Source organism: Natator depressus, chromosome 3 (genome assembly GCF_965152275.1).
Source record: "Natator depressus isolate rNatDep1 chromosome 3, rNatDep2.hap1, whole genome shotgun sequence".
NCBI lineage: Eukaryota > Metazoa > Chordata > Testudines > Cheloniidae > Natator > Natator depressus.
Window position 1 is genome coordinate 164,051,570 of NC_134236.1, and position 27,386 is coordinate 164,078,955.

At 41.2% G+C, this 27,386-nt stretch overlaps 1 protein-coding gene across 1 annotated transcript in view; it reads right to left on the reverse strand.

Moving 5' to 3' along the window:
- The window catches only part of SPATA17 (spermatogenesis associated 17), a 144,786-nt gene that overhangs the window by 13,338 nt on the left and 104,062 nt on the right, over window positions 1-27,386 (reverse strand). Inside the window, exon 9 of the mRNA XM_074947117.1 lies at window positions 21,700-21,835. Within this exon, the coding sequence (XP_074803218.1) occupies window positions 21,700-21,835 (136 nt within the window). The remainder of the gene's footprint in view (window positions 1-21,699; window positions 21,836-27,386) is intronic.

Here is a 27,386-nt window from a genome sequence, read left to right on the forward strand (position 1 = left end):
TTACTGTTTTATTTTTATCCTGTCCTCTCTCTCTCGATTTATATATATATATATATATATATATATATATATGTATGTTTTGGAAGAACCAGCAGTAGGTGGCATTTAGGGGCTAATGAGGCTAAATCTCATCAATAATACCACAACTGCGTGGCTGAAATACTGCGTTGTACAGTACTATCTGTTGCCCCCCGAGGATTTCTGATGGAGGTGTAACACACAGGCTACAGGGAGCAGAGGGAAAAGGCACAGAGCAGGGAATGCATATTTCTGTGGGGCTAATTCAGAATATAAGATTCCTTGCTCCCTGCAGCCAGAGTTCTTCTCTGGAGCCTCTGATCCTGCTGCTTCAGACTCAGCAACAAGTGCTGGGGATGGTTCTGATATGGTTTACATGGTTTCTGATTCTGGTGATGGGTGTTAAGTAGAGAAGACAAGGGTCTGAGGACTGATTTTTCTGTATCAGGAGGGGTATGTTGGGTAGTTAAGAATTCAGAGATAAAGAAGTGGTTCTGAACTATGGAGAGATTAAGCAGGAAGAGGAGGTATTAGGAGATAGGGATGTTTGTGTGCATGCATGTGTTTATGAGCAGGTGGGAATTTTGGAGAGCTAAGGAGATTTGAAGAGGTTGTGAGCTTGAAGGAGGATGGGCTGGGCAGGCAGGATTCAGTGCAGAGGGGAATGGAGTCATCTGGTGAAGGAAGGGTTGAGTGAATTGGGGTTGTATGTATCAGAGGGGAAACAGTTGAGGGAAATGGTAGGGTAAGAGCTAGATTTGAAAGGGAGAGGTAGGGACTAGGAGAGAACATGAAGGTATAAGTGCAGGTTTTTCTCCTAACTGCCCTGTACTATTAAGCACCCCAGATTTCCATTCTGAATGGTGGAGGCACTGGAAGAGGCAAGGGGGTGTCCCTCTCTTTTACTTCCGTACAAACTTTCCTTATCCCCTACCAAAAGACATCCCTGTGACATCCTTGAATGGTGTTCCAGTTTTCCCTCTTTGAAAATATGATCAACCTGTGGAAGAGAATAGAGGGCATGAATACAAAAGTGGCCCTTGCTAGCTGCAGGCCCACCAGTGATTTTGGACACCACCTCCAGCAGGAGAGTGAGTTTGTGTGTGTGTGGGGGGGGTGTGAGAAAACCTAGATTTGTGCTGGAAATGGCCCACCTTGATTATCATGCACATTGTAGGGGGAGTGGTCACTTCGGATGAGCTATTACCAGCAGGAGAGTGAGTTTGTGTGTGTATGGGGGTGGGGGAGTGAGAAAACCTGGATTTGTGCTGGAAATGGCCCACTTTGATTTTCATGCAGGTTGCAAGGAGAGTGGTCGCTTTGGATAGGCTATTACCAGCAGGAGAGTGAGTTTGTGTGTGTGGTTTTTGGAGGGGGGTGAGGGGGTGAGAGAACCTGGATTTCTGCAGGAAATGGCCCACCTTGATTATCATACACATTGTGAAGACAGTGGTCACTTTTGATGGGGTATTACCAGCAAGAGAGTGAGTTTGTCTGTGGGGGGGCGGAGGGTGAGAAAACCTGGATTTGTGCTGGAAATGGCCCAACTTGATGATCACTTTAGATAAGCTATTACCAGCAGGAGAGTGGGGTGGGAGGAGGTATTGTTTCATGGTGTCTGTGTATATAATGTCTTCTGCAATTTCCACAGTATGCATCCGATGAAGTGAGCTGTAGCTCACGAAAGCTCATGCTCAAATAAATTGGTTAGTCTCTAAGGTGCCACAAGTCCTCCTTTTCTTTTTGCGAATACAGACTAACACGGCTGTTACTCTGAAACCTGTTTTTATCCAACATTTCCCAGGAAAGGGGGGGTGCAAGTGTTGGGAGGATTGTTCATTGTTCTTAGGATCCAAGGGTCTGGGTCTGTAGTCACCTAGGCAAATTGGTGAGGCTTTTTACCAAACCTTGTCCAGAAAGTGGGGTGCAAGGTTTTGGGAAGTATTTTGGGGGGAAAGACGTGTCCAAACAGCTCTTCCCCAGTAACCAGTATTTGTTTGGTGGTGGTAGCGGCCAATCCAAGGACAAAGGGTGGAATATTTTGTACCTTGGGGAAGTTTTGACCTAAGCTGGTAAAGATAAGCTTAGGAGGGTTTTCATGCAGGTCCCCACATCTGTACCCTAGAGTTCAGAGTGGGGGAGGAACCTTGACAGGAAGGATGTGGACAAATTGGAGAGAGTCCAGAGAAGAGCAGCAAAAATGATTAAAGGTCTAGAAAACATGACCTATGAGGGAAGATTGAAAAACTTGAGTTTGTTTAGTCTGGAAAAGAGAAGACTGAGAGGGGACATGATAACAGTTTTCAAGTATGTAAAAGGTTGTTACAAGGAGCAGGAAAAAAATGTTTTTCTTAACCTCTGAGGATTGGACAAGAAGCAATGGACTTAAATTTCAGCAAGGGAGGTTTAGGTTGGACATTAGGAAAAAATTCCTAACTGTCAGGGTGGTTAAGCATTGGAATAAATTACCTAGGGAGATCGTGGAATCTCCATCATTGGAGATTTTTAAGAGCAGGTTAGACAAACACCTGTCAGGAATGGTCTAGATAATTAGTCCTGCCACGAATACAGGGGACTGGACTAGATGACCTATGATTCTGTGATTCTGTCTGCAATGGATACAAATAGTCTAGGAGATCTTCTATATGGTTAGGTCCTATCTAGGCAGAAGGTTAGTGTCCTCCTGACAACTAGGGTATGGAATATGGCTTCTTGACTAGTCTGGTGCTGTTTTGGGGGAAAATGGGAGTTGAATGGTTTGATTAATATGAAATATGAAGGGATTAATATGAAATACCTTAGGCAAAATATTTTGGATATGTCCGTAGCACTTCTCTCTGATGAATATCATAAATGGAGGGTCTGCCATTAAGGCCCCCAGTTCTCCCAACCTTTGCTACCAGGAAATCTGTCTTCACTGATAAATCTAATAAAGAACATGTAACTAGTGGCTCAAAACCATGTTTCGTAATGCAGTTAAGTACTAGGTTCAAGTCTCAGCTCAGCATATGAACTCTGATTAGTGGGGAGACAGTCGATAAACCTCTTAGGAATCTTGCCAGAGTAGGGTGAGCGAAGAGTGAAAACCCTCCTATCGGTGTGTGAAAAGCTGTTGTTGCTGCTAAGTGAACCATAATGGAATTCAAGGAAAAGAGATGATTTTTCAGTTCTAACGCATAATTCTCCTGGGAAGAGAAGAGCAAGTTGGTGAAATCTGGCTGTTACACCAAAGATGATAATATTTCCATTTCTGAAGGTATTTCTTGTCAGTTCTTGTCTACTATTTAATAAGATGTTTTGTACTTCTGAAAAATGGGTTATCTCTATTCCTGAGAACCACTGAGGAACCATGCTTGGAGCCTCAGAACCTGCAGCTTGGGGTAAAGTGTTCGACCAGCATTCTGGGTCAGTAGGCAAGGACTGATCGGAAGCCTTCACAAAGGGTAGAGAGGGTGAGTCGGATCAAATAAGGATACTAGACCTGTCTTGGCCTCATTTGTGGAATCAATATGACTGGCTCAATCTTGTTTGATCTTGCTGAGAACCTTTAACAGTAATAGTGTTGGTGGATATGAATAGGAAAGTCCTTTTGTCTGTGAGATGAGGAACATGTCTCTGATACGTACACTTCATGCCAGGTGGAATTGGCAGCAACAAAGAGTCGGGTTTGATATCTAGAGGTTCCTCTTAACAGTACAAAACAGAACCGTCTCCAGCCCACACCCAATATGGGAAAATTAAAACCACCTCAGGCACCTCTAAGAGGCAGTACTTCCCCACTTGCAAGCCTGGAGTCTGTGTATAGCAAAGAAAACTTTTAATAAAAGGGAAAAGGAACCCAGCATTAATTTGGGAAAATACCACGACCATGGTTCGAATGCATATGACCATGAGCAAACATCCACCCCAGAGTATGTTAAGCAGCACCCTTTGCCTCAGTATCTCACCTTGCAGTGTGACAGTCTGACAAACAAATGTTCCTTTAACACGTCATTCGCCTCTCCCTCCACTGCAATGGGCTCACAGTTGCCACCATTCACTCTGCATCACTGCCTGGTGCCACCACTGTGGGCTGCTGCACTGTCATCCGCTGTGCCATTGCTTCTCTGCTGCCACTTGCCTCTCTACTGCACTCTCTGCGATGCTGCGTCTTGAGGTCCCATCACTTAACTCAGCTCTCACTGATTTCAGCAATTAGTGGGAACCTCCCTGCTAGTGCAGGTAGCGCAGTCTGTTTCACTGAAATGCTGTCCCACACCAGGTCTAAGGCTTAGCACTTAGACCTGATCATCAGTGATTTCAGCTCTAGAAATCACTAAACAAAACAAGGACTCTCAATTGAGTCTAATTAGTGCTGTCTTTAAGCAGAGTGGGGGAGATTAAAATGGTGTCTAGAACTCCTTAGGCAGAGCCCACACCACCAGGCAGGAACACCTATCGCCACCCTCTCTCTCTTTCAATGGCATTTGGCATCCCTACCCACTGCTTAGCAAGTGAGATTCAGTTGAGGGGGACCCTAGCAGTCAGGGAAGGCTAAGTACAATTATGCTGTCCTTTACTCATACAATCAGGATAGCATTTCATTATCCCTACACTCAGTACTAAAGTGACTTGTAACCCACCACCAGCCAAAATTGATCACTTTGGCAAAGCAGATCCCTCTGCTGAATTCCTAGGCAGGGTAGGTGTGTTTATGCAAATATAGTCTGTTCCTGAACTCTTTTCCACCAGATCATCACTAAATGTCAGGGGGAAACTCATTCAGACCCTGCTTACATCTGGATTGGGGATCAAGACCCCCTCTGGAGTGATACCTAATGAATTTTGCATTGGCTGTCATGGCAAACAGATCAACCTCCACTAACCCCCGGGCTAAGACTAAATTGTGGAGGATTCTGGAGTTCAGTTCCTGTTTGTAATTTAAAAAGAAATGGCTGCTGAGGTCATCTGCCATGGTGTTCTGAATAGCTGGGAATGTAAAAGCTGAGATGACTATGTGGTTGGCTATGCACCAATTCCAGAGTTTATCGCTTTTGGAACAGAGAGATGGAAACGTGAGCCTCCCTGATGATTGATTTAATACATGCATGCCACGTTGTCTGTCCATCTTTACTGACTTAGATTTGATTAGTGGTAGAAGTGTAGGCAAGCAGTTTTGATGGCTCTCAATTCCGAAAGATTAATTGAGAAGCTGCTCTTGTAGTGACCAACTTCCCTGTACCTTATGAGGTCCCAGATGTGCCCTGCAACCCAAAAGTGAAGTGTCTGATATTATTGCTACTGTAGGAGGAATGGCTGAGAAGATGTAGTTGTAGCTGAAGGAGGTTTCTTTTTTTGAGCATCTTGGTCTCTTGGGCAGGGCTTCAGATGGTATACAATCTGTTGAACAGGGGTCTGATTCCTACTAAATCTCCTTTTATTTACAGGAGAGTAATCCCTAGGGATCACAGTGTGGCTCTCGAGTCCACCATGTGGAAAGATATATCTGTCAAGTCTGCAAAAAGCTTGTGACTATCAAAAGGGAAGTCTTCGACAGTACTCTAAAGCTCTCCTGGAAAGCCGAACACCTGTAGCCAATATGCTCTTCTCATGACCACTGCACTGGAAATAGGCTATGCTGTGGTATCTGCCACATACAAGGAGGCCTGGCACAATGTCTTTGTTTGCTCTTCTGAACTGAAGTGTGGCTGCAGCATAGGATTTATGACCAAAAAGATCAAGCCTCTGGTGTTCCTTACTGTAGGGGGGTGACTTTGAGTTATGCTGTCTGCCTTGTTCATTAACGGCCTCCACTATTAGGGAAAAAAATAGAAACTCCAGTTCCCTAGCAGGAAAATAATACTTTTTATCCACCTTCTTGCAGGTAAGTGGTACGGTAGTGAAGTTTGCCATACCATCTTAGTGGGCTCCATAAAAGCTTCATTAACTAGAATGGCAATCTTTATAGATATCCAAGTATGGAAAATATCTTGGAGTTTATGGTGGACTTCCCGAACCTCCTCTAAGGGAATCTGCAGCATGTCAGCAATCCACTTCATCAGTTTCTGAAACTGCCTGGAGGCATCTGCCACAGAAGGTGTTGAGACACGACAGCTTCAAGTGGTGAGGAAGAAATATTAGTAAAAGGTGTCATGTCCTTATTAGCTCTTGCTCCTCAAAGGTCTCTTTTCTGGCATAAGTGGAAAGGGGTTGAGCAAAATGGGCTCTTCTCTGTTCCCTCCAGTGTTGCAAGGACCTCAATGTGAATTCTTGGTGATAGAACGCCCACTGGTCCCAACAGGGCCACTGAGGGGGCCCAAATGGCATAGGTGGAGGCAGCCATCTGTTTTCCTTCTATGTGTGTCTCATTTGAAGGCTATCCTCCTGTAATATGTCAGTATAGGAGCGAGAGAGGGAGGTATTCTATAATAGGTAGAAGAACCTGCACCAAAATTTGACAGTCCTCTTCCACATACTCTAAGCGGGGAGATAGCTGTATCGTTTGCAAAACAGATGAGGGCAAGTGTGGTACTCTAGGTCAGTGTTTCTCAACAACCGGTCTGTGGACTGGCACCAGTCCCTGAGATCTCCCAGACAGATTAGGAAGGCAGCAAGCTGGTCCCTGGAATCAAAAAGGTTGAGAAACACTGTTCTAGGTGATAGAGGGCTTGGTGACTGAGAGAATCTTGACATTGACAAACCCCCCAGTTAATAGAGGAGACTCCAGCTCAGAAGATATTATCAGATTATCAGGGTACCTAAACTCTCACTGTATTAACAGTATCAAAGTTTGGGCCGAGTGGTAACCTGTGGAGGATGGCTCTGGTACTGATATAGCTGGTACCAAGTGTTTGGTATGGGAGTGAGTTGGTGTTGGTTTCCTTGGTACTGTAGGTAGATGAACAGTCTTTGGTGCCACTCATTTTCTATTTATCGGTACTGAGTGTTATTCAGGGACAGGCTTGGTCTTTTCAACCCTGTCTCTGTCGCTCTGGGTATGGGTATCTGAATTTGGTGCCAAGTCTCTCTTAGATGACTGACTCCTTTTCACCTTTGTGTACTGGCCTCACCTGGAGCCTGCATAGAGCTCATCTTTGGACCTAAGGGCTCCATAGCCTTCTTCTGAGATGGTGACTAGGAGCTCCTTGGAGATTTACTCCTTACCTCCGTCTGCTTAGAGGCAGATGTAGATGAAGGCTTTGGTACCACAGATGTACTTGCTGCTGTGGTACTGCCTACCTCGCTTCTGATCTCTGGTGACTAGCTGTACTGGGAGGTCTATGTAGAGAGGGTCATCTGCTCCTGGATCCTAAGCTGGACATAAAGCTTGCTCCATCATTAGGACTTTAAACGTAATTTCTCTGTTTTGGGGGGATCGACCCTTGAAGGAAGTGAGATCTTGCGCTCACTGGAGATACAAGTATTACTCAGATAGTAAAGGCACTCTTGAGTGCTGGGGAGTCTACCATTCCCAAGGAAAAACTAATGAAAATGTAACCCTTAGAAGGGGAAATCTCCTAAGTATATACCTTTATGAATAACCTTTTTAAGAAAGAAAAGAAAAACAAGGGGAACAGTTGTTCCGACAACTATAACACTATAAGGTAAGTAAGTATAAGGTAACTATCTGAGAAAAAAGCTGAATATTAGAGAAATGGCACACAGTAGATTCTGTCTCAGGCCAAATGCGGATGAGAAGGAACTGGGGGTGGTTCGCCTGTGCAGCCCCATATAGCCTTGGCATGGGGCATGAGGATGTGTGGGGCACATGCGCGGGCCGAATGAACACTGCTACCAAAAATCTCTGATCAAAGGCACAGAGTGCAGTTGTATCCTGAAGTGGAGCACCCACAGAGACACTACTTGAAGAAACTTGATACTTGTCAAATATTATATCACTGATGGTACAGTGTTCAGAAAAATGCAATATACTAGATGTGTTAGCACAAATTTAATTTCTGATTTTTAATATAAATAATAATAGCTTTTAATAAAGCTAAAATTATTTTCCCTTCTGATGTGATTTTGATGTGCATGTGTGCAGTAGTCTCCACAACCTCTGATTCAAACACAAGTAGTTATAGTACCAAGCGCATAAATGTTTATTTCATTTTTAAGGTGGATAATGCACAGATTAAATTATATCCTCCAATGTGCATGTTGGAGAACAGAATTTAGTCCTATGTATTTTTTAACATCTACACAGAACTCCCAAAGAAATACTGTATAGTAGAATGCCAATGCAGTAAATCAAAATTTTATAAATGAACAGGAACTGGGAATGTTTAAAAATTGTTATATGTTACTTTGTTCACTGACAGGCTAGTAGCTGTATGAGTTATATTGTAAAGCTTCCCATATGTTTCTGAAGACGTCAGTTTTGACCAGAGTGTTCAAATTCTTTAAATAGTAAGACATTTTGGTCTTCCTGCTGCCAAAGGCCTGGACATCTGCAAAAACTACAAATCACGCCAAACTATGTTGAATGATATATGGAGGGCTGCAATCCACTAGGAAATAAGCTAAGACCAACACATTCATTTCATTTAAGTCCTTTGGTGGGATTTGAACCATCTAGCCCACAAACCATGTCTCATATGATTGCAGTATACAGCCAGTCCACAGTAATAATGATTCATATACATATACGTATATATGCTTTATTGCTACCTTTAGCTGGATTAAAAGCAATATATCAAATTTTATATTTGTGCTCCTTTTATTAGCTTTCTACCACTTGATCAGCTGATAGAGGCAATAATGAAATGTTTTTTTATAAACTAGAGTTTGTAAGTCCTGTCCTGAGAATGTAATATTTCAAAAAACAGTCTAAGCTTTGGGGAAAAAACCAATTACAGAAACAGCATTAAAAATGCCAAGCACTGGGCAGAAGCAATTCTGGATCAGTTTAAAAAAGTGATTGATGAAACTCTAATCTGAGCTGAAGGAACAGTTTCACGACAAGCTGTGACCATTCCACACACTTCATTAGCCGCCATAATTAGCCTGGTGTTTCAATTTGTTAGAACTGGTGGGGACAATTTTACTCAGAATGCAAACATCAAAAAACAGGGTCCCTCAGACTTCAGAAGAGGCTGATGAGAGGCTTTTCTAGTCTTTGTTAACTAAAAGATTAATTACAGCTGATGGGAGGCTGTACTCTGATTGTCACTCTGTCTATGTGCATTACTTTTAGCATTAGAAGAAAGACATGGTTGACACTGCACTGCTCAATCAAGCAGCTTCACATGAGGGTACAAAGTCTGTTTTAATATGCAGAGCTTTTTATTGTTTGATTGACTTGTTCTTTCTTTTAGGTCTGAGTCTCTCACACCTACATAGTATTACTAACAAAACAGCAGGACATACAGTGGTTGGTACACAGTGGCATTTAACACTTAGCTTTCATTCTTTCATATAACTACATCTCAGAGATCTGAACACGCCTCAAAGCCTTCTGACAGGAATTTTATTATTTGTTTCCTTCCTAATGGCCAAAATGTAGAACCCTGCCCAAACTGATTCACTGTAAAAAAAAATGCTGCTAAAAGTATCATAATGCCTTTTCCAAGCTGTTCTAAATAAAATCGGTCTCTTATCTACTTATTTTCACTTTACTATCCTGATTCTTCGCTGCCTTGCATCTTTTGTAGTCATTTAAACCTGTGTAAAGTGGGTTTAGTACAAGACTTCCCCACTCATTCACACTGGTGGTAACAATGACTACATAACGTATAAGACAGTGGAGAAGCCTTTTTGCAGACTCATGCAAACAGAAACTCTGAGGTACCTGGTCTTATATCTATCAAGGTGAATTCATTTAACCTGAGCTGGTGAAGAGTATACAGAAGTAAACTCTTCTCTCTAATGCAGAAGCTTTGAAATATATTCCAGAGTATAAACCCAGAGTGATTCTGCATTTAAAATTGTGTAAATGAGATTAGAGTCTGACTCATCATCTGTATTTCAAATGGAGGAGAGTACTTCCAGCTTATATCAAACTAATACCATGAGAGATAACAAGCAGCTACCTCCAAAAGTGTTGTCTCCAAAACTGATATAACGCCTTATTAATCCAACTGAGTATAAATCATAAAAATATTCAAGCACAGTGCAGCAGCATCATATAGTAGTTTCTCTCTCAGGACAATATTTACTATTATACTTTGCCATCAGGTCAGGATGTGAGGGAGGGCTCTCAAGACTGCACAACGTAGCCGGAGAGTGTGCTGGCAAATCAGGCCCTGAGTTTTTAAGCCCACAGTCAATTTTGAAGTTGAAGATAGGGTACAGTAAATCCATAATGAAATAATATTTCTCATCCCTCTGGAAACTGGGTAATAACTTTCTCCTGGAAAATTTCTTCTTGAAAACAGGTATCAGGTTTTTTTGCCTATAATATTGTATGAATTATGGGAGAGCTCCTTATCTAATATAAAGCGGTGCATCTCCATTGAAGTCAATGGAGCTAAACTGTGATTTACATCATCTGGGGATCTGGCCCTGTATCTTGAATGCTTTTCATTGAGCTACATTAATGATAACTCTGTATGCCATGTATTTCCTACACAACTCAAAAGAGCTTTTTGACATCTTTCATTTCAATTCTATTTGCTTCGGAACATAATGACAGATGAATGTCCTCTAAGACTATCTAGGCCTGAATCTGCAGCCACAGTGTATGCAGAAGTCCCACAGGCTTCAAAATAGAGCCAGGTTGACTTCAGTGACAATGTGACTTAAATTGACTTCAGTGGGAGCATCACACATGGGGCAGCTACAGGAATGAGCTCTAAATTTCCAAGAATATTGATTAATTAGTGCAAAACTGCATAGAAAATTCCATATAGATTCACATAGTCCCCTTGTCAGATAAGAAGAACTGTTGTTCCAACTAACTGAGAATCATTAAGATAGTGAATGCCCAGTTCTAATTGTATTTATTTATTTGCTTGTTGTTTATGGTTTATTTAATCTTCTTTTAAGGTGGAACTTCATCAACCAGTACAACTCCCAATTCAGTTGATAACCTTACATTAAAAACCTGGAAGCATTTACTTTTCTGGAGTGCTGGAGGGATTACAGGGTATACTCTATTTCCAAAGTAATTCTGTTTAAACAAAAGCTTTATAACATCTAAGTAATTTGCACAAGAAGAATTATTTGGAAAGTTAAAACATTCTTGCCCCTCAATCTGTACTACAAGAAATGATGGACAAAGTTTGCTCTTATAAAAATACATGATTTTCTTTCTATGCCACTAACATGCAAGTTGCATTATTAAATGAAGAAGGTAGGCAAAGCAAGACATTTATCATCCAACAGACAAATGACACTGGATTGCTAGTTAGACAGTATAATAAGTACCATCTAATTTTCTCTTTAGAATCAATTTATTCTTCAAAGCCCTGGATCATCATCAAGGGACTGCATTTTCCCGCTGAGAAATTACAGAACTGAAAATCAGGTTTTATAAAATGTTCTACTAGTTGCTGACAAACCCTTTGCAAATAACCACTAGAGTGGATTTGATTAGAAAAGTGGTGACAGTATCTTTTCTCATGCAAATAACTTTACTAAATGACTCGAATCTTCCCAGTTACTACTTTGTATTATTCTTTCAAACTTATTATTTTCTTAGAGTCACCAGTAACCTTCAACAAAAAATTGTTCCAGGCTTTCTTTTTAACCTTTCAGTTGTTCACACTGTCTTTTTTACACTTCGTTAAATAATATCCTGAGATACGTTTTGTGGATTTTAATTTGCCTCACAATTTTAACCTTCCTTATGCACCTACGAAAATAACTTGACTGCCTGCCTATGGTTAATAATCTGGTTATCAGTCCATCATTTACATTACAGAATTTCTTAAGAGCAGCATTTTCAAAGGCAGCCCCAGTAGGATGACCTCTAGGATCTTCTCAGAAAGAATAATCTATAACTCAAGAACATTTTCCCATGGGAACTCTAGTACCATTTGACTTAATGAAATCAGTGACAAAGTGGTCTTCAAGAGAAAGCATATTTCAGTAAACATGATGTAGTCTTCCAACCAGAAATCTGGGAAATCTCTGTTTATGCAAACTGTCAAATATGTAAACCAACTGTTTTCTCCTCTGACTGAATGATGCAACATATGGTAACGAGAGATAGTAAATTACCATTGTTACCTATTGCTAACATTCAGCGTATCTTTCATGGTATTTCATGAGGATTGCTGTGACATTTTTCTGCCTTTTAAATATATGGTATACAAAAGTATATTACAGTATTTACTAAAAGGAAATACTATAATGGAAAGTTGTGTACTAAGTAATATGTAAATCAAATTGACAGACTGCTTTGTCTGTTAACCCAATCAGATTGACAAGAGTTTACATTGCACTTCTCTTTAAGATACTTAAACCATTGGTGGAGGCTTTAAAACTTAGGTCCAGATCTAAGGCTGTGGCTGAGATGCATATGGCACAGGTCAGGAGAGGCATGCAAAAGTAGCTTTAAGGCAGTTTTATGTTTCCCTTATCCTGGGACCATTTGCCTACTAGGCTGGTCCCTGGTATAAATCAAAGCATCCTCAGGGCTGCTTTATTTTATCCTAGCTGTCCAGGGTCCCAAGGGCTGGGGATTCCTGGTGCATAGATAGTTGGTGCTCCTCCTGTGCTAATGGCTAGAGGTGTGGGTATTACAGGAGCTGCTTAGGCATGGGGAATCTTAAAAGTGACTCTTAAACTAGGGTGCATCAGAGGGTCTGACTCACAATGCTTATTTTGAAGGATAACGCACAGCAGACAAAAATGTGGTCTACAGTGACTGTGAAAGATGGCTTTTCATAAATATCACAGACTTTACAATCAGGGCCAGATCATTGGTTTTGACTGAGCTGTGGTCAGGGCAAGAGGAAGAAAGGTGGCTGTAAGATCTTGGGGCCAGCTAAGGACTAATTAAGTCCAAGGCATAACTTGGAGCAGCTGAAGGGATGCTCTAAATTACACAAGTAATAACGGTCCCACAGGGATCTGTTCTTGGCTCTACATCATTTAACATTTTTTAATATTTTTAATATTTAATATTGCAGATAACATGGAAATTGAGAAAGTGAATCATAGAATATCAGGGTTGGAAGGGACCTCAGGAGGTCATCTAGTCCAATCCCCTGCAGGACCAATCCCAAACTAAATCATCCCAGCCAGGGATTTGTCAAGCCTGACCTTAAAAACCTCAAAGGAAGGACATTCCACCACCTCCCTAGGTAACACATTCCAGTGCTTCACCACCCTCCTAGTGAAAAAGTTTTTCCTAATATCCAACCTAAACCTCCCCAACTGCAACTTGAGACCATTACTCCTTGTTCTGTCATCTGCTACCACTGAGAACAGTCTAGATCCATCCTCTTTGGAACCCCCTTTCAGGTAGTTGAAAGCAGCTATCAAATCCCCCCGCATTCTTCTCTTCCGCAGACTAAACAATCCCAGTTCCCTCAGCCTCTCCTCATAAGTCATGTGTTCCAGTCCCCTAATCATTTTTGTTGCCCTCCGGTGGACGCTTTCCAATTTTTTCACATCCTTCTTGTAGTGTAGGGCCAAAACTGGACACAGTACTCCAGATGAGGCCTCACCAATGTCGAATAGAAGGGAACGATCACGTCCCTCGATCTGCTGGCAATGTCCCAAAAATGCCAATGGCCTTGTTGGCAACAAGGGCACACTGTTGACTCATATCCAGTAGTTTCTCATCCACTGAAATCCCTAGTTCCTTTTTTGCAGAACTGCTGCCGAGCCATTTGGTCCCTAGTCTGTAGGGGTGCATGGGATTCTTCCGTCCTAAGTGCAGGACTCTGCACTTGTGCTTGTTGAACCTCATCAGATTTCTTTTGGCCCAATCCTCTAATTTGTCTACGTCCGTCTGTATCCTATCCCTACCCTCCAGCATATCTACCTCTCCTCCCAGTTTAGTGTCATCTGCAAACTTGCTGAGGGTGCAATCCACGCCATCCTTGAGATCATTTATGAAGATATTGAACAAAACCGGCCCCAGGACCAACCCTTGGGGCACTCCGCTTGATACCGGCTGCCAACTAGACATGGAGCCATTGATCACTACCCATTGAGCCTGATGATCTAGCCAGCTTTCTATCCACCTTATAATCTGTTACGAATTATACCTGAGAGGACACGCACACAACTGCTGCGAATTATACCTAATAGGACATGCACACAAATGCTACGAATTACACCTGGTAGGACACGCACACAAATGCTACGAATTACACCTGGTAGGACACGCACACAAATGCTGCGAATTATACCGGATAGGTCACGCACAGTTCGAATCTAGGCTGAGGCACATAAACAAAATCCACAACTGCAGAGTTCCCAAAAGACACTAAGTTTATTACGCTCGAGCGTGGTGCCCCCCTGCTAGCCAGGATGGGACCCTGAATACAGATTATACAAAGGTTATATAGTTTTTAGCAAAGCATGTTGCCCTCGTGCATCGGAAACCTTAGCCAATAAACAAACCCTTTTCTTATCTACCACCTATCCCTGCTTGGTGCATTCCTCGTGCTAAACTAGTATGTTAATTACACAGCATGGTCCTAAAGCCATGCATCAGTAACTTTTATTATCGGGATGGGAGGCCTCACATCAAAGGCCAGGAGATAGGGAGTTTAGGGACTGACAAAGAACAGATACTGGGAGTCAAGGCAGGCTGGAGACAAGGAGGAGGATTTTCACAGGAATGCAGTAGCTAAGGAACACGCCTCCTGGTGCATGATGTACTTGTTTTTGGACAATGGTGGGCCCCAAACCAAAATGCAGTCACATGTGCTAACTTTTCCTTAACAAATCCAAGTGGTAAATAATGAAGAGGGGAGAACACTGATTCAGAGCTATTTAGATCACTTGTTTGAATGCAAGAAAATATGCGTTTTACTATGGCTACATGTAAATGTGTACATCTAGGAACAAAGAATGTCGGCCATACTTATAGGATGGGGGACTCTATCCTGGGAAGAAGTGACTCTGAAAAAGATTTGGGGGTCGCAGTGGGTAATCAGCTGAACATGAGCTCCCAGTGTGATATTGTGGCCAAAAGGTTTAATTTGATCCTTTGATGCATAAACAGGAGAATCTCAAATAGAAGTAGAGATTATTTTATCTCTGCATTTGGCACTGGTGCAACCACTGCTGGAATACTGTGTAGATTTCTAGTGTCCACAATTCAAGAAGGATGTTGAAAAAATGAAGAGAATTCAGAGAAGAGTCACAAGAATGATTAAAGGATTAGAAAACATGTCTTATAGACTGAAGGAGCTCCATCTATTTAGCTTAATAATGAGAAGGTTAACGGGTGACTTGATTTTAAAATGCTCTGTGATGGAGAATCCACAACAACACTTGGTAAGTTGTTCCAATGGTTAATTACTCTCACTGTTAAAAATGCATGTCTTATTTTCAGTCTGAATTTATCTAGCTTCCACTTCCAGCCATTGGATTGTGTTATACCTTTCTTTGCTTGATTAAATATTTGTTCCCCATATAGGAATTGATAGACCGTAATCAAGATTGGATGTTTTTCTAAAAGACGTGCTCTAGGAATTATTATGGGGAAGTTCTATGGAGGATGTCAGATTAGAATATCACAAGGGTCCCTTCTAGCCTTGGAAGAGCAGCATGATTTGGCAACAACCCTTTCCAACTCTGACATGTCCTCTATGTAGCAGTGGAGGCAGCTATGCTGACTATACCACCTGGTAATTCCCCTACACTATGGTAATTTCCAACTGCCCTATTAGGCCAGCTTTTCAGCTGCCATACACTGGTTGCGAAATACAAAGCAGCTGAACTGGGCACCAAGAATCTGGCCCACAAAAACGTTACAAATGTCCCTTCTTGTGTGTTTGTAATTCATAGTGCTGTACAACAACCAGAGCATACCAGTAAATCTGGCCTTAAAAGTTTTTTTAAAAATTAAAATGATGTAATCATTCCACAAATCTTTAACTTATTAGAGATGTCACATGGTGCCATTCACTTTCTATTTATTGGGTAATCTTTGTATGATTTTTTTTTATAACTCAAAACAAACAAAAAACAACTAGGAGATTCCCAGAAAAAATGTTAAAAGGGAGTTAAGGTTGAGGGTAAGGTTATTGGTAAAAAATAATAAATGTATTTTGTAATTATCCCAAAATACAGGCATTACAAATCCAGAATATGTGGAGTTAAGGTTACATTTTGAAGAAATTCACAAATCATAAGGTTTGGAAATGCACAGTTATGGCACCCAAACAATCTTAACTCTGTCCTGTTAGTGACACCATGCAATAACCATACAATTATGATGAATACATTTGTAGTTTTGGTCCCAGGCCTGATAAAACTGACTTTTAAAAACAAACATTTTTTCCTCGAAAGGACACTATTCCCCCCCACCCCAGCAATGCTCCACGGACAGTGCTCTGCAGGTGCTAGGTATACATAGGGAAGGAGGAGGTAGATGTGGGTAGGTCAGAGGCACACTTCCTACCCCACAGAGATTTCCAGGCTGTATTGTATTTTCTGTTGGGACCTCTGGCCCAGTTCTAGTAATGAATCTCCAGTTAGCCACTGTGGTAGCCTGTTGGAGCCAGAGCAGTTGCAGAGGCACAGAGCCTTCATGCAAATGGTCCTGGTGTTTTGTGAATCCATAGGGTTTGATGCCCAGTCGTTTGTTGTTAAAGAGAACAAATCCCAGCTCACTGGATCAATGCATGAGGAACTCCACAACGGGATGCTCAGAGTGATTTTCTTCCTGAGTCCCCTCGTGCAAGCTTTTCTGTGGCAATCCAATCCATGCTCAAGAGTGTGTTCTACAGCGTGGTGCTGTGCCTAGTAACAAGGCCAGGATATTTGGGCAAAGAATTTGCTTTTAAAAACGAAATGTAGTCCTCGTGTAAACAAGTGTTATTACATACACTATGATACATACACATGTATACACATTATACAAACTCACATCTGCTGTACAAATACACTTTTATTTGGGTATGCGTATATATATATATATATATATATAATGTATGTATACATATGGTGTGTATATATATAGTTAGTGTAGGCTTTTGTTCACATACTTGTGCATTTCTTTACAAGCTCAGGTGAAGGCAATCATTATCATGGAAAATTAAAAAAAAAAAATCCTGTCTCTGATGAATTGTTAATGACTGTATCTACCCTGGCAAAATTTGGATCTGTAACTCTACACTGATGGCAAAAATGATGGAAACTGTAGTGTATACAATGCACAGGAATATTTACCACATGCTCTGCAGGTTACACAACACAGTGATAAAAATGCCTGTGTCCTGTCTACAATACAGCTTCCAGTGCTGCAACTGTCAGTGGAGCTGTACTGGGGGTGAATTACATATCCTGTTTTTTCCTAGCATAGGCAATGCCATAGCAATCAGAAACACTTTTAATTTGATATTTGATTAATGCAGGCTGTACTCATAAGATATTTCCCCTTGAAAATATCTAATTATTTAATTATTTGCTGTTATTAATGGAATGAAACCATTCAAAACAAACAGCTAGAGTGGCTGTTTTGCAGCAAGCTCATAATCATCAATTCATATATGTAGAAACCTTCCTAAAATTATATTACGCTGTCCTGTTGAACTTGAAAGGCATATTTTATCCCAATCAATGCATAAAAGTAAAATTATCTATAACTAAGGCATGTTTCTCTGCTGTACAGTTCAGCTGTAATGATCCCCACACACTGCACTTGCACATCAATTATGATAATCATAATCACGGTCGTTAAGCCGAATGTTCATTATTATCAGGATGCTGGTGACAGCAGATTCAATCATCGGGTGCAATGGGCAGGCAGTCACAGTCCCACCCAAGTTTCTGCAGACAGCGTTGTGCCACATTAAGTCTATGATGTGTTCCACATCCCACTCTATTCCAAAAGCTGTAGACGGTAAAGGTCAACTTTATGTTCTGTGCAATATGCTTAGGTTCTCTAAATTAATTCTTTGGAGCACTTGGATATTTTATGCTTTGTAGATAATAAAATTGTATTTAGGGCCAAAATGCATGTGCAAATAATGAAACAGTGCTGCAGCCATGTTGTAATTCACCTATAATAAGGCATATGAGGAACGATTCTATCAACAAGGAAATCTTAAAATGTCACTTCCTGAATTTCCCGAACAAGGAAAACATTAAATGGTGCCATTAAAGTCAGTTATCTAAAATGCATATGCAAACTAATTCCAATTTGGATTAAAAGCTGTAGGATAGCATTTCTGCTTCAGTAAATATGAACATGTGAGTGTTTTGACAACCAAAAAATTATAGTTAGTATATTTGATTCCCAGACTGTCCAACTACACGAGACCTATCATTATAGATTAAACTCATGATGATTGGTAGGTTCTTAATACTAAAACTGCACACTTAATATAAATATGGTCTAAGGTATTCCAAAGCATTTGCAAATAAATAAATGAATAAAAATAAAAAATAAATGAAAAAAAAATTATAAGGCTTTAGAAGTGTGTTGTTAAAAAAGAAGTCATAAATTATTTATCAGTTTTTACAAATGTGGAAACCAAAATCAAGTACAGTAGTTATCATAACAGTTGCAATATTTCTCTTTACCTATTTGTATGCTTTCAGTGAAAAATGTAAATACAACACTATTTTTTCCCTTAACTTGGTGATGTCTTTGAAATGGTCATAGAATATGATAACAGTTTGGAGATTATTACTAAGTAGAAATAAAACGTTTACGTTCTCGCATTCACGAACAGCTGCTATGATGTTCTGAGAAAGGATGTGCTATACCCCATCTTGTTTATTCAAGAGGAAATATAGTAAACCAATATTCACCTAATTGATATCCTATTGAGGAAAGAATAAACAAGTAGTTATATAGTCAGATTCAAATCTTTTTGTGATTTTTTAAAAATTAACAGTATACACAAACCTGTGTATAAGTCTGAGCAATTTATAATTAAATATGATGTACCCATAAAACACAAGGAAGCTAGCTTTTTAACAGATAATTTGGAACAGGCTCAACATATTTTTCATTAACACTTGAAGAGGCCATTCACCATCAAGGTGATTTTTTGGGAGGACTTGGTGCAACAATTTGTAGGCTTGCCCTGTCGTTGGCGATCACTTTTCAAGAAAAATAGTATTTTTCCTTTCCCAATGCACTACTGCAGTGATAGGCTGAATGCATATCGTAGCAGGGTTATCATCCACTCAGATTGTCATATAAATTGTGTTTATATACAAAGTTTGAAACATTCCAAGTAGGAAAATCAGTTAAGTGCTAAACGGGAGTAACAGATTCTGAGATGAAAGATCCTTAGGCTTTCGACAGCATTAAGGTGTTTGCCATTTTGTTAAGTGTCTTCCACAGCATTTCCTGCATATATGCTTATCTTGTGTACAGTATAGTTATGCACAACATAATCATATATCCAAGAAATAAATTTGTAGATCACTTAAAGTGGTGCTTAAAAAGAAAGAGTTCCTCTTTTAAAGGGAGTGATTATGAAAATCTGATCTTAGGTCTTTTTTGATAGGGCCTCTTTCCCTAAAAAAGTGGTGAGGAATGGAGATTTTTAGACTCTTTCCTGATGATAATGACCAGTAAAAGCAGCAGGTAGGTCAAGAAACTGCACTTCTTTCCTATTAGCTCTCTGTGTTTGTAAGTGCCTCCTAATTGAAGCTTCATATTGATTTAGAATTGGTAGTTGGAAGGCTAGATGTCATATTGGGTTAATGGATATAGCTGTTCACCTCTAGAGATTTAGGTTGAAAACTGTCTAAGATCACAAGTAAAAATGAGTTTGGTGGTCTCAGCTAAGTTTCTAGCTTATATGATGTATATTATCAAGAAATGCCCAGGATTGGAAAAACAGAATTGTTGCTGGTCTGACTTGAGGAATATCAGCAAAAAATGTTTGGAGAAGCTTTTCTATAACCTACTTACACTATGTCTGCTGGCTTCAAACAATGCTACTTGTAACTCATTTTGTTTTAACTCAATCCAGCCCCTCCCCTTTTGTTTGTTTGTAAAAGAAGGTTCAATAATTGGCCTATGTGCATTTAACTGCAATGCAGTTTAATAAAAATTATTATGTTAAAATACCAAAGTCTTACTCTGCTGACTGTAAAAGTTGGGAAAAGAACTGCTTTTTGCTTATTAATGATCTTAATTTCCAAATCAGACATCTGGTGGAAAACACAAAAACGAATATCGACGCCAGAAACCTTATTTAAAAAATCAAGAATTTGTTTTTCCTTTTTACTCTCACTCTTATGTTCAGTACCAAGTTGAAATGTTTGTACAGATAACTGTTTTAAAACTGGAGAGATGGCAGGGGAGAGAGAGCAAGCATATCCTTAACAGACTGAAGGCTAGCTAGCTACAGTATTATCACTGTAGCTGTAGACAAAAGAGGAATATGATTCTTTCTTTCTTTCGAGAAGCTTTGCTGGAGTAGAGGAGAAAAACAATAAAAAAATTCTGGCTTCTTTTCACTTAGCAACATATTTACATAGGAGACAGATTTTGTAGGCTTGGGTGTACACTTACAGGGAAAACATGCTTGAAAACTGTGATTAAACATGTCTTAACACAGTTACTACTGACACTATTTAAAGAGCTGATAAGAACATCCAGTACTGTTAGAACATTAAAAAAAAAATTTCTAATTCATTTTAATTGCATCCTCACTGACCCTCTAAACTGTTTAAATGTCCAGAAGACCGATAATCGTCACCCAGGGTACAAAGAAGTCCTGTTGACAGAATCAGCCCCTGGTTTAGCAGGAATTGGTGTGTGATAACTTTGTTTTCTTTCATCCACTTTAATCTAAGTCCACTGGGAGGTTACATAAATTCAGAATCCTTTGCTTCCCAAAACTTACAGGAACTTACAAAACAGCCAAGAAGCAATTGTTCAATTGTCTTTTTTCCATTTCATGCTTTGTGACTGATGCTCTACATGACTGAAGCTTTTAAACTTTTGACATCCTAGCCTGTATTGAATTCCTTCCGTTGAACTTATATATACACTGTTAAAAGTTTTGAGAAACATCATATCCTATCATGTTAGGAATTAGAAAGACTTGAGATGGTTTTTGACAAATTAGAGAATGATGAAAATATCTTATGGAAACTATAGCTCTTCACTCATTTTTAAAACTGAGCAGAAAATGGAAGAAGAAAAGCATTTGTTAATATTTCCATTTTTTGTTGAGATTTTCAGTAGTATTCACTTATGTGTTTCATATTTATTCTTCTATCAGATCAGAAAAAGCAGTACATAAAACAGGATATCTTTTGCACGTACTGCAAGTAATGTGGCATTTATCAGAAGCATATTCCCCCCAATAACTTTAGGTCCTTATTCCATAAAGTGCGAAGCACCAGCTGGGAGGTGCTGAGTGCCCTTAACTTCAGTTGACTTCAAAGAGAGTTGAAGAAGCTCAGAATCTTGTAGAATCCGACCTTTAAAGATTACAATCCACTATATTACTTGAAGTCCTGAATCCGTGCCCATCAGAGTTATTGGAAATGTTCCCATTGAATTCAATGAACTTTGGACCAGGCCCAATGCTTTCTGATTTTAATAAAATAACAATCGAGAAAATTATCACTTTGCTTCATATTACAGTGACTCACCTTGTTTGCTACCCATTTCTCATGGTGTTCTTCTCGGAAATGTTTGATTCCATAAGTCATTTGGCCATATTTACTTGATGTATGAATTAATGGGTCATACTCCTGTTTTTTATGACATGAAGAAAATGGCAAAAATCTGAAAGATAAAAACATTTGTATATTTATTACTACTCTACTATGGTTGCAGTAGGTAGTATTTTAAATCAGAGGTATAAATGCTGTGAGATATGAGCAGAACATATACCCAACAAACTTTCCATTAACTTGTTTATGTCCTCCTCTCAGTGTTGCCATAGAGCTAATGCATTTTCTCTCCCAGGCTCTTCACTTTTTTAAAGAAGTGGTGCCACATTAGAGAATCATACAGTTATGATATGATGGAATGGAAACTTTTATGTGAAGATGTAACTTTGGTTCATTTGCATACCCAGGTGATTGCTTGGCTATTTACCAACCACTGTATTTAAACTGTAACTTATTTTAGAAATTACATCCCAAACCCTGAGGGCCCAATTCAGCTACTCTTACTCACTCTGAGTAGTAACATGCTACACTAATAGTCACATTAATTACAATGTATTTGTAGACCACAGATTTAAAAAAATGTCTGTTGCTTTTGATAAAATCACCAATGGTGTACCTTAATCACAAGATTGCTTAATTGTATTGAACAGTAATAGTTAAGGGCATAATTCTGCCACCATTAATAATATTGAGGGGAACTCCCTGATAGGGGAGCCATGCTGCCAGTGCCTGGGGCTACAAGGGGCACAAGTCTGACATGGAGGGAGAGGGCTTTAATATAGATGGCCCTAACCTCCCACGGGTGTTTGCAGGTTTTCTAGACAGGTCCCATCTGTTGCGGAGAGGCATGTGGTAAGGGGCACCTCACAAAGATTTCCTATTCCTAAGCCCCCTGCCATACATTTCATCATAGGAGCAGATGATCTGGTACAGATTTATCACATTTTAAAATAGATTAAAATCCTATGAGATATGCCATTGCTGGTGTTCTGAAAAGCAGCAGATATTCTTTATTCTATGTTATGGTAGTTAAGTGATTAGATTGCTAGAATTAAAAGTATGTGTTTCAGATGTTTAGAACATTATTTTGCCTGAGCTGTCATGAGGATAGCGTAGCTAATTTTAAAAATTTGAAAAGAAAGGTGGGAGCTTATTTGAAGGCCACACTCCCCATGAGATTTGGGTTGTTAAACAAGGATTTTGATAAAGGTGGGATGTGACCAACTTGTCTCAGCAGCACCTCCTTGTGGCCCAGCAGGGTACGACTCACCCCACTGTGGTTCCCCAACAGTTGGGTGTTACCCTTCACAGATCCAGTGCTGAGGTGCCTTAATCTTCTGGCTATTGTACACCTGAGTCCTACCCCTTCCAGGGTATTAAAGTCCAAAACAAAAAAAAGGAAAACAGTGAACTTATAAATCAGGGTTGTCCGTGGATTTGTCAGCAGGACCCCACCGTACTGCTCCGAGCTTGTCTCTGTGCAGCTAGCTCCTTTTTATCAGCCTTCCTGGGCCTATTCATTCCATCCACTAAATGATTCATCCATAAAATAAGCTTCCTCAGGCTCTGGGCTGGAACCAGGCTTCCCTCATCAAGGAAGTAGCAGAGCCCTGCTCTCCTTACTGGTCAGCCCTGAACTGGACTAGGTCTTCTTTTCACTCCCCCTTCACTTCTGACATTGGCTAAAGGTGTAGTGAGGGGTCAGCTGGATCCACAGGCTCTCCTTAGACTTCTCCTTGCCAGGGAGGGGCCGGTCTGCCCCTCACACACCGTTCGCTCCACTGCCAGCTCCTCTCCCATACCAGCTCCCTTCCATCCTGAAACAAAAAGTCTGCATTTCAATCAGCAGTCCTAGCCCTCTGCTGGATCTGAAATGGGTGCCATCTCATGAGTACCATATCATGAGTCAGGGGCTGGTGTCTTTCATGGTCTGTGTACAGGATGAACTTATTGCTAGGAGGTAATATGTGAGTGCCTTCATGGCCCATTTCACAACTAAGCCCTCTTTTTCTTTTCTATCATGGTGAGTAGGCTTTTTCTCTTGGGAACAATTTTTGGCTTATGTAGAAGACAGGATATGTATTAGCAAGGAGTGTTGTAAGCAAGACGCGAGAAGTAATTCTTCCACTCTACTCCACTCTAATTAGGCCTCAGCTGGAGTATTTTGTCCAGTTCTGGGCATCACCTTTCAGGAAGGATGTGGACAAATTGGAGAGTCCAGAGAAGAGCAACAAAAATTATTAAAGGTCTAGAAAACATGACCTATGAGGGAAGATTGATAAAACTGGGTTTGTTTAGTCTGGAAAAAAGAAGACTGAGAGGGGACATGATAACAGTTTTCAAGTATGTAAAAGGTTGTTACAAGGAGGAGGAAGAAAAATTGTTTTTTTCTTAACCTCTGCGGATAGGACAAGAAGCAATGGGCTTAAATTTCAGCAAGGGAGCTTTAGGTTGGACATTAGGAAAAAATTCCTAACTGTCAGGGTGGTTAAGCACTGGAATAAATTGCCTAGGGAGGTTGTGGAATCTCCATCATTGGAGATTTTTAACAGCAGGTTAGACAAACACCTGTCCGGAATGGTCTAGATAATGAGTCCTGCCACGAGTGCAGGGGACTGGACTAGATGACCTCTCGAGGTCCCTTCCAGTTCTATGATTCTATGTCCTGCTGTTGATTGCCTGGGACAAGACTGCTCCCAACCTGACTTTGGAGGAATCAATCTGTAGAAGAAATTCCTTGTTGAAATCTGGGCTGTATGAGGTGAGCTCTCTGCAGAGGTGAGCATTTAGGATCTGAAAGGATTTCTTACAGCCTTCCATCCTGTGAGAAAGCCAATACATCTTTTTTGAGCTACTGTCTTTGAGTAGATTGGTGAGGGAGGCCACAATGGATAAGAATCCCAGTACAAATCAGCAGTAGTATCCTGCCATTCCCAGAAACCTGTGCACCTGCTTCTTTGAAGTTATAGTAGGGCAGGTCCTTAAGGCCTGGACCTTGTCCACCAGAGGTTGTACCTGACCCTTCAGGTAGGTTGTCTCATCTTTGCATATGCCACATTTGGCAGGGTTTGCCATTAGTCTGGCACTGGAATACAGCAGCTATCTGTGTCAGGTGATCCTCCCAGTGCCAGCTACTGATCACAACATCATTGAGGTAGGCGGTGGCCCAACTACTGTGGGGCTGAAGAACTTGATCTATTAACCATTGAAAAGTTGCTGGAGCCTTTTGTAAGCCAAATGGCATAGTCCAGAACTGATAAAGCCAAAAGGATGGCACAGCCCATTTTTTCTCAAGAGTTTGGCATGAATGGAATTTGCCAGTATCCTTTGGTAAGATCCAGCTCATGAACACACAGCATGGGTTATGCATCAACCTTTGATATGGCATTGACTCTTCTAAAGTCAGAGCAAAATCAGCTGGTCCCGTCTGGCTTAGGGACCAATGCAATTGGACTTCTCCAGTTGCTATAGGATTCCTAAAGTCCTTCATTATTAGTATTTACTGATTTTTTCCTTGAAAAATTCCTGGGTTTTTGAAAAAGCCAGTATTTGGGTTTAACCAATTTTAATGTGGACTTTGGCCATTTTTCATAGAGGAAGCCATACTGAAGGGCCAGCAGTGGGAGCAGGGGGCTCTGTCTGGCAATGGCGCCAGTGCTCACAGGGTGCAGCATTTCACTCCCCTAGTGACTCCTGCCCTTCAGGTCCCCTTCCGTTCACTCTGTGTAGTGCGGGAGCGAGATGGGCAGGGAATTGGGTCCTAACAGCTGAGACTGCCCACTGCTGCAGCGACAGGCCCATAGGGAGGGGAAGGCTGCACTCTGAGAACTGGCTCCCTTGCTGGGCAGAGTCCCCTCACCACCTCAGCCCTTCAGCACAGGAGTGGTCTTAGCTGCCAGGACCTGCCTCCTTGCCCATCTTGCTCCCCCACTGCAGCTGGACAAAGCCTGCTGGACAAAGCCTGCAGTGGGAAGAGGATGGGGCTGTGCTGAAGGGCTGGGATCCAGGGGGACTCTGTCTGGCAGGGGGACACGCACTTACAGGTGCAGCTTTCTGTTCCCCATGTAGTCCTGGTCATTCAGCATGCCCGTTTGCTTCCTCTGCATGGGGACAGTGGGAGTAAGCCGGACAGGGAGTGGAAGACTTCCTCACCTCCCACATGGTGAGTGCCCCTCCCTTGGCCTCTGTGATTACCAGGCACCACCCCTCCCCCATGCTTACTACCCTTCATTTTCCATTTATACCAATTTTCTCCTGTTTTTAAACTTTTAATAAATCCAAATATATTTCCAGGAAAATAAAATAAATAAATAACTGAAAACAAAGGGCCTTAGGGATTCCTAAATTTCTCTCTGGGTCCAACATAGATTGTAATTTTTGCTTCATGGGTTTGCTCATCTTCTGGGAAAGTGGCTGCAGGTTTTCCCTTACTTCCCGCCACATCCAAACTGAGCCAGGACACCAGGTGAGATGGGTTTGTCCAGGCTGGGCTGAAAATACCGTTGAGTAGGCAGTGATTAACTGTTGGGCTTGGACCCTCTGCTCTGGTATGAAGTTGCCCATAGTACAGACCATCCCGAGTCTTGAGATATTGGCTGTCTGCAACCCTAACTCTGATTCCAGAGAATAGGGAGCTATAAATAGGGCCTCTCAGGCCTTCCATGGCTTTAGGAAATTGATATGGTAGGTTTATTTGGTTTGTCTTTTGTCCAGCTGCCTGATTTCATAATTCATTGTCCCTGCCTGGCAGACAATCATGTAAGGGCTCTGCCAGTGGGCCAACAGTTTTGACTTCAAGCTAGGGAACAATGAGAGTACCTGGTCTCCAGGTCTGAACATTTGGAGAAGGGTCCCTTTATTATAGATTGTTTCTTGGGCACTCTGGGAATAGGGGATTCTCCCTGGTGAAGATGCATATAGCTGCTAGCCTATTGTGAAGGGTCAGGATGTATTGCACCACACTGTCAGCCCCAGTGGCCTGTTCCTCCTACATTTCTTGTATTAAGTCCAGAATCCTCCTGCGGTTGCCTCCCGTTCAACAGTTCAAACGGGAAGAAGCCTGTAGATGACTGCAGCACCTCCCACACCACAAATGGGAGGGCTGAAGGGAGGTGACTTCAGGACTCTGACTTCCCCAGCCAGATTTCTGGAGCTGATCCTTTGGCTCCACAGTGTCCCTCTCTGAATGTCACTGTAGCAGTCCTAAATGTCATATAGTTATCCAGTAGCTGGATGGTATCTGCCATTGTCATGGGCCAGTGACATAGAACCCAATCTTTTCCCCTGGTGGGGAATATCAGCGTTATTTGTTCAAGCAAAATGATTTCTGCTATTTGAATCCCTGTCTCTGTCTGAAATATGAGTCACTGCCAACACCAGTGTTGCAGTTTCTGTGTCACCATGCAGGGACAGGCACCTGGAGGATATCGCTTCTCCCAAAATCGATGAAGGAACGTTTCCTGCAAGATATCCAATATGTCAAAATGGTTGCTTTGACTTGTACATAATCTTGTGATGTCACTGAGTCTAACCCACATTAGGCTGCTTGCATTGTCTGGTCGAGTACCACCTGCTCAAGTGTTTTGAGAAAGGTCTCTGGATCATCTTCAGGTCCCATCTTTGGTAGTTTTCTGGTACCGGGGCTCCTGCCAGATCTGTGCCAC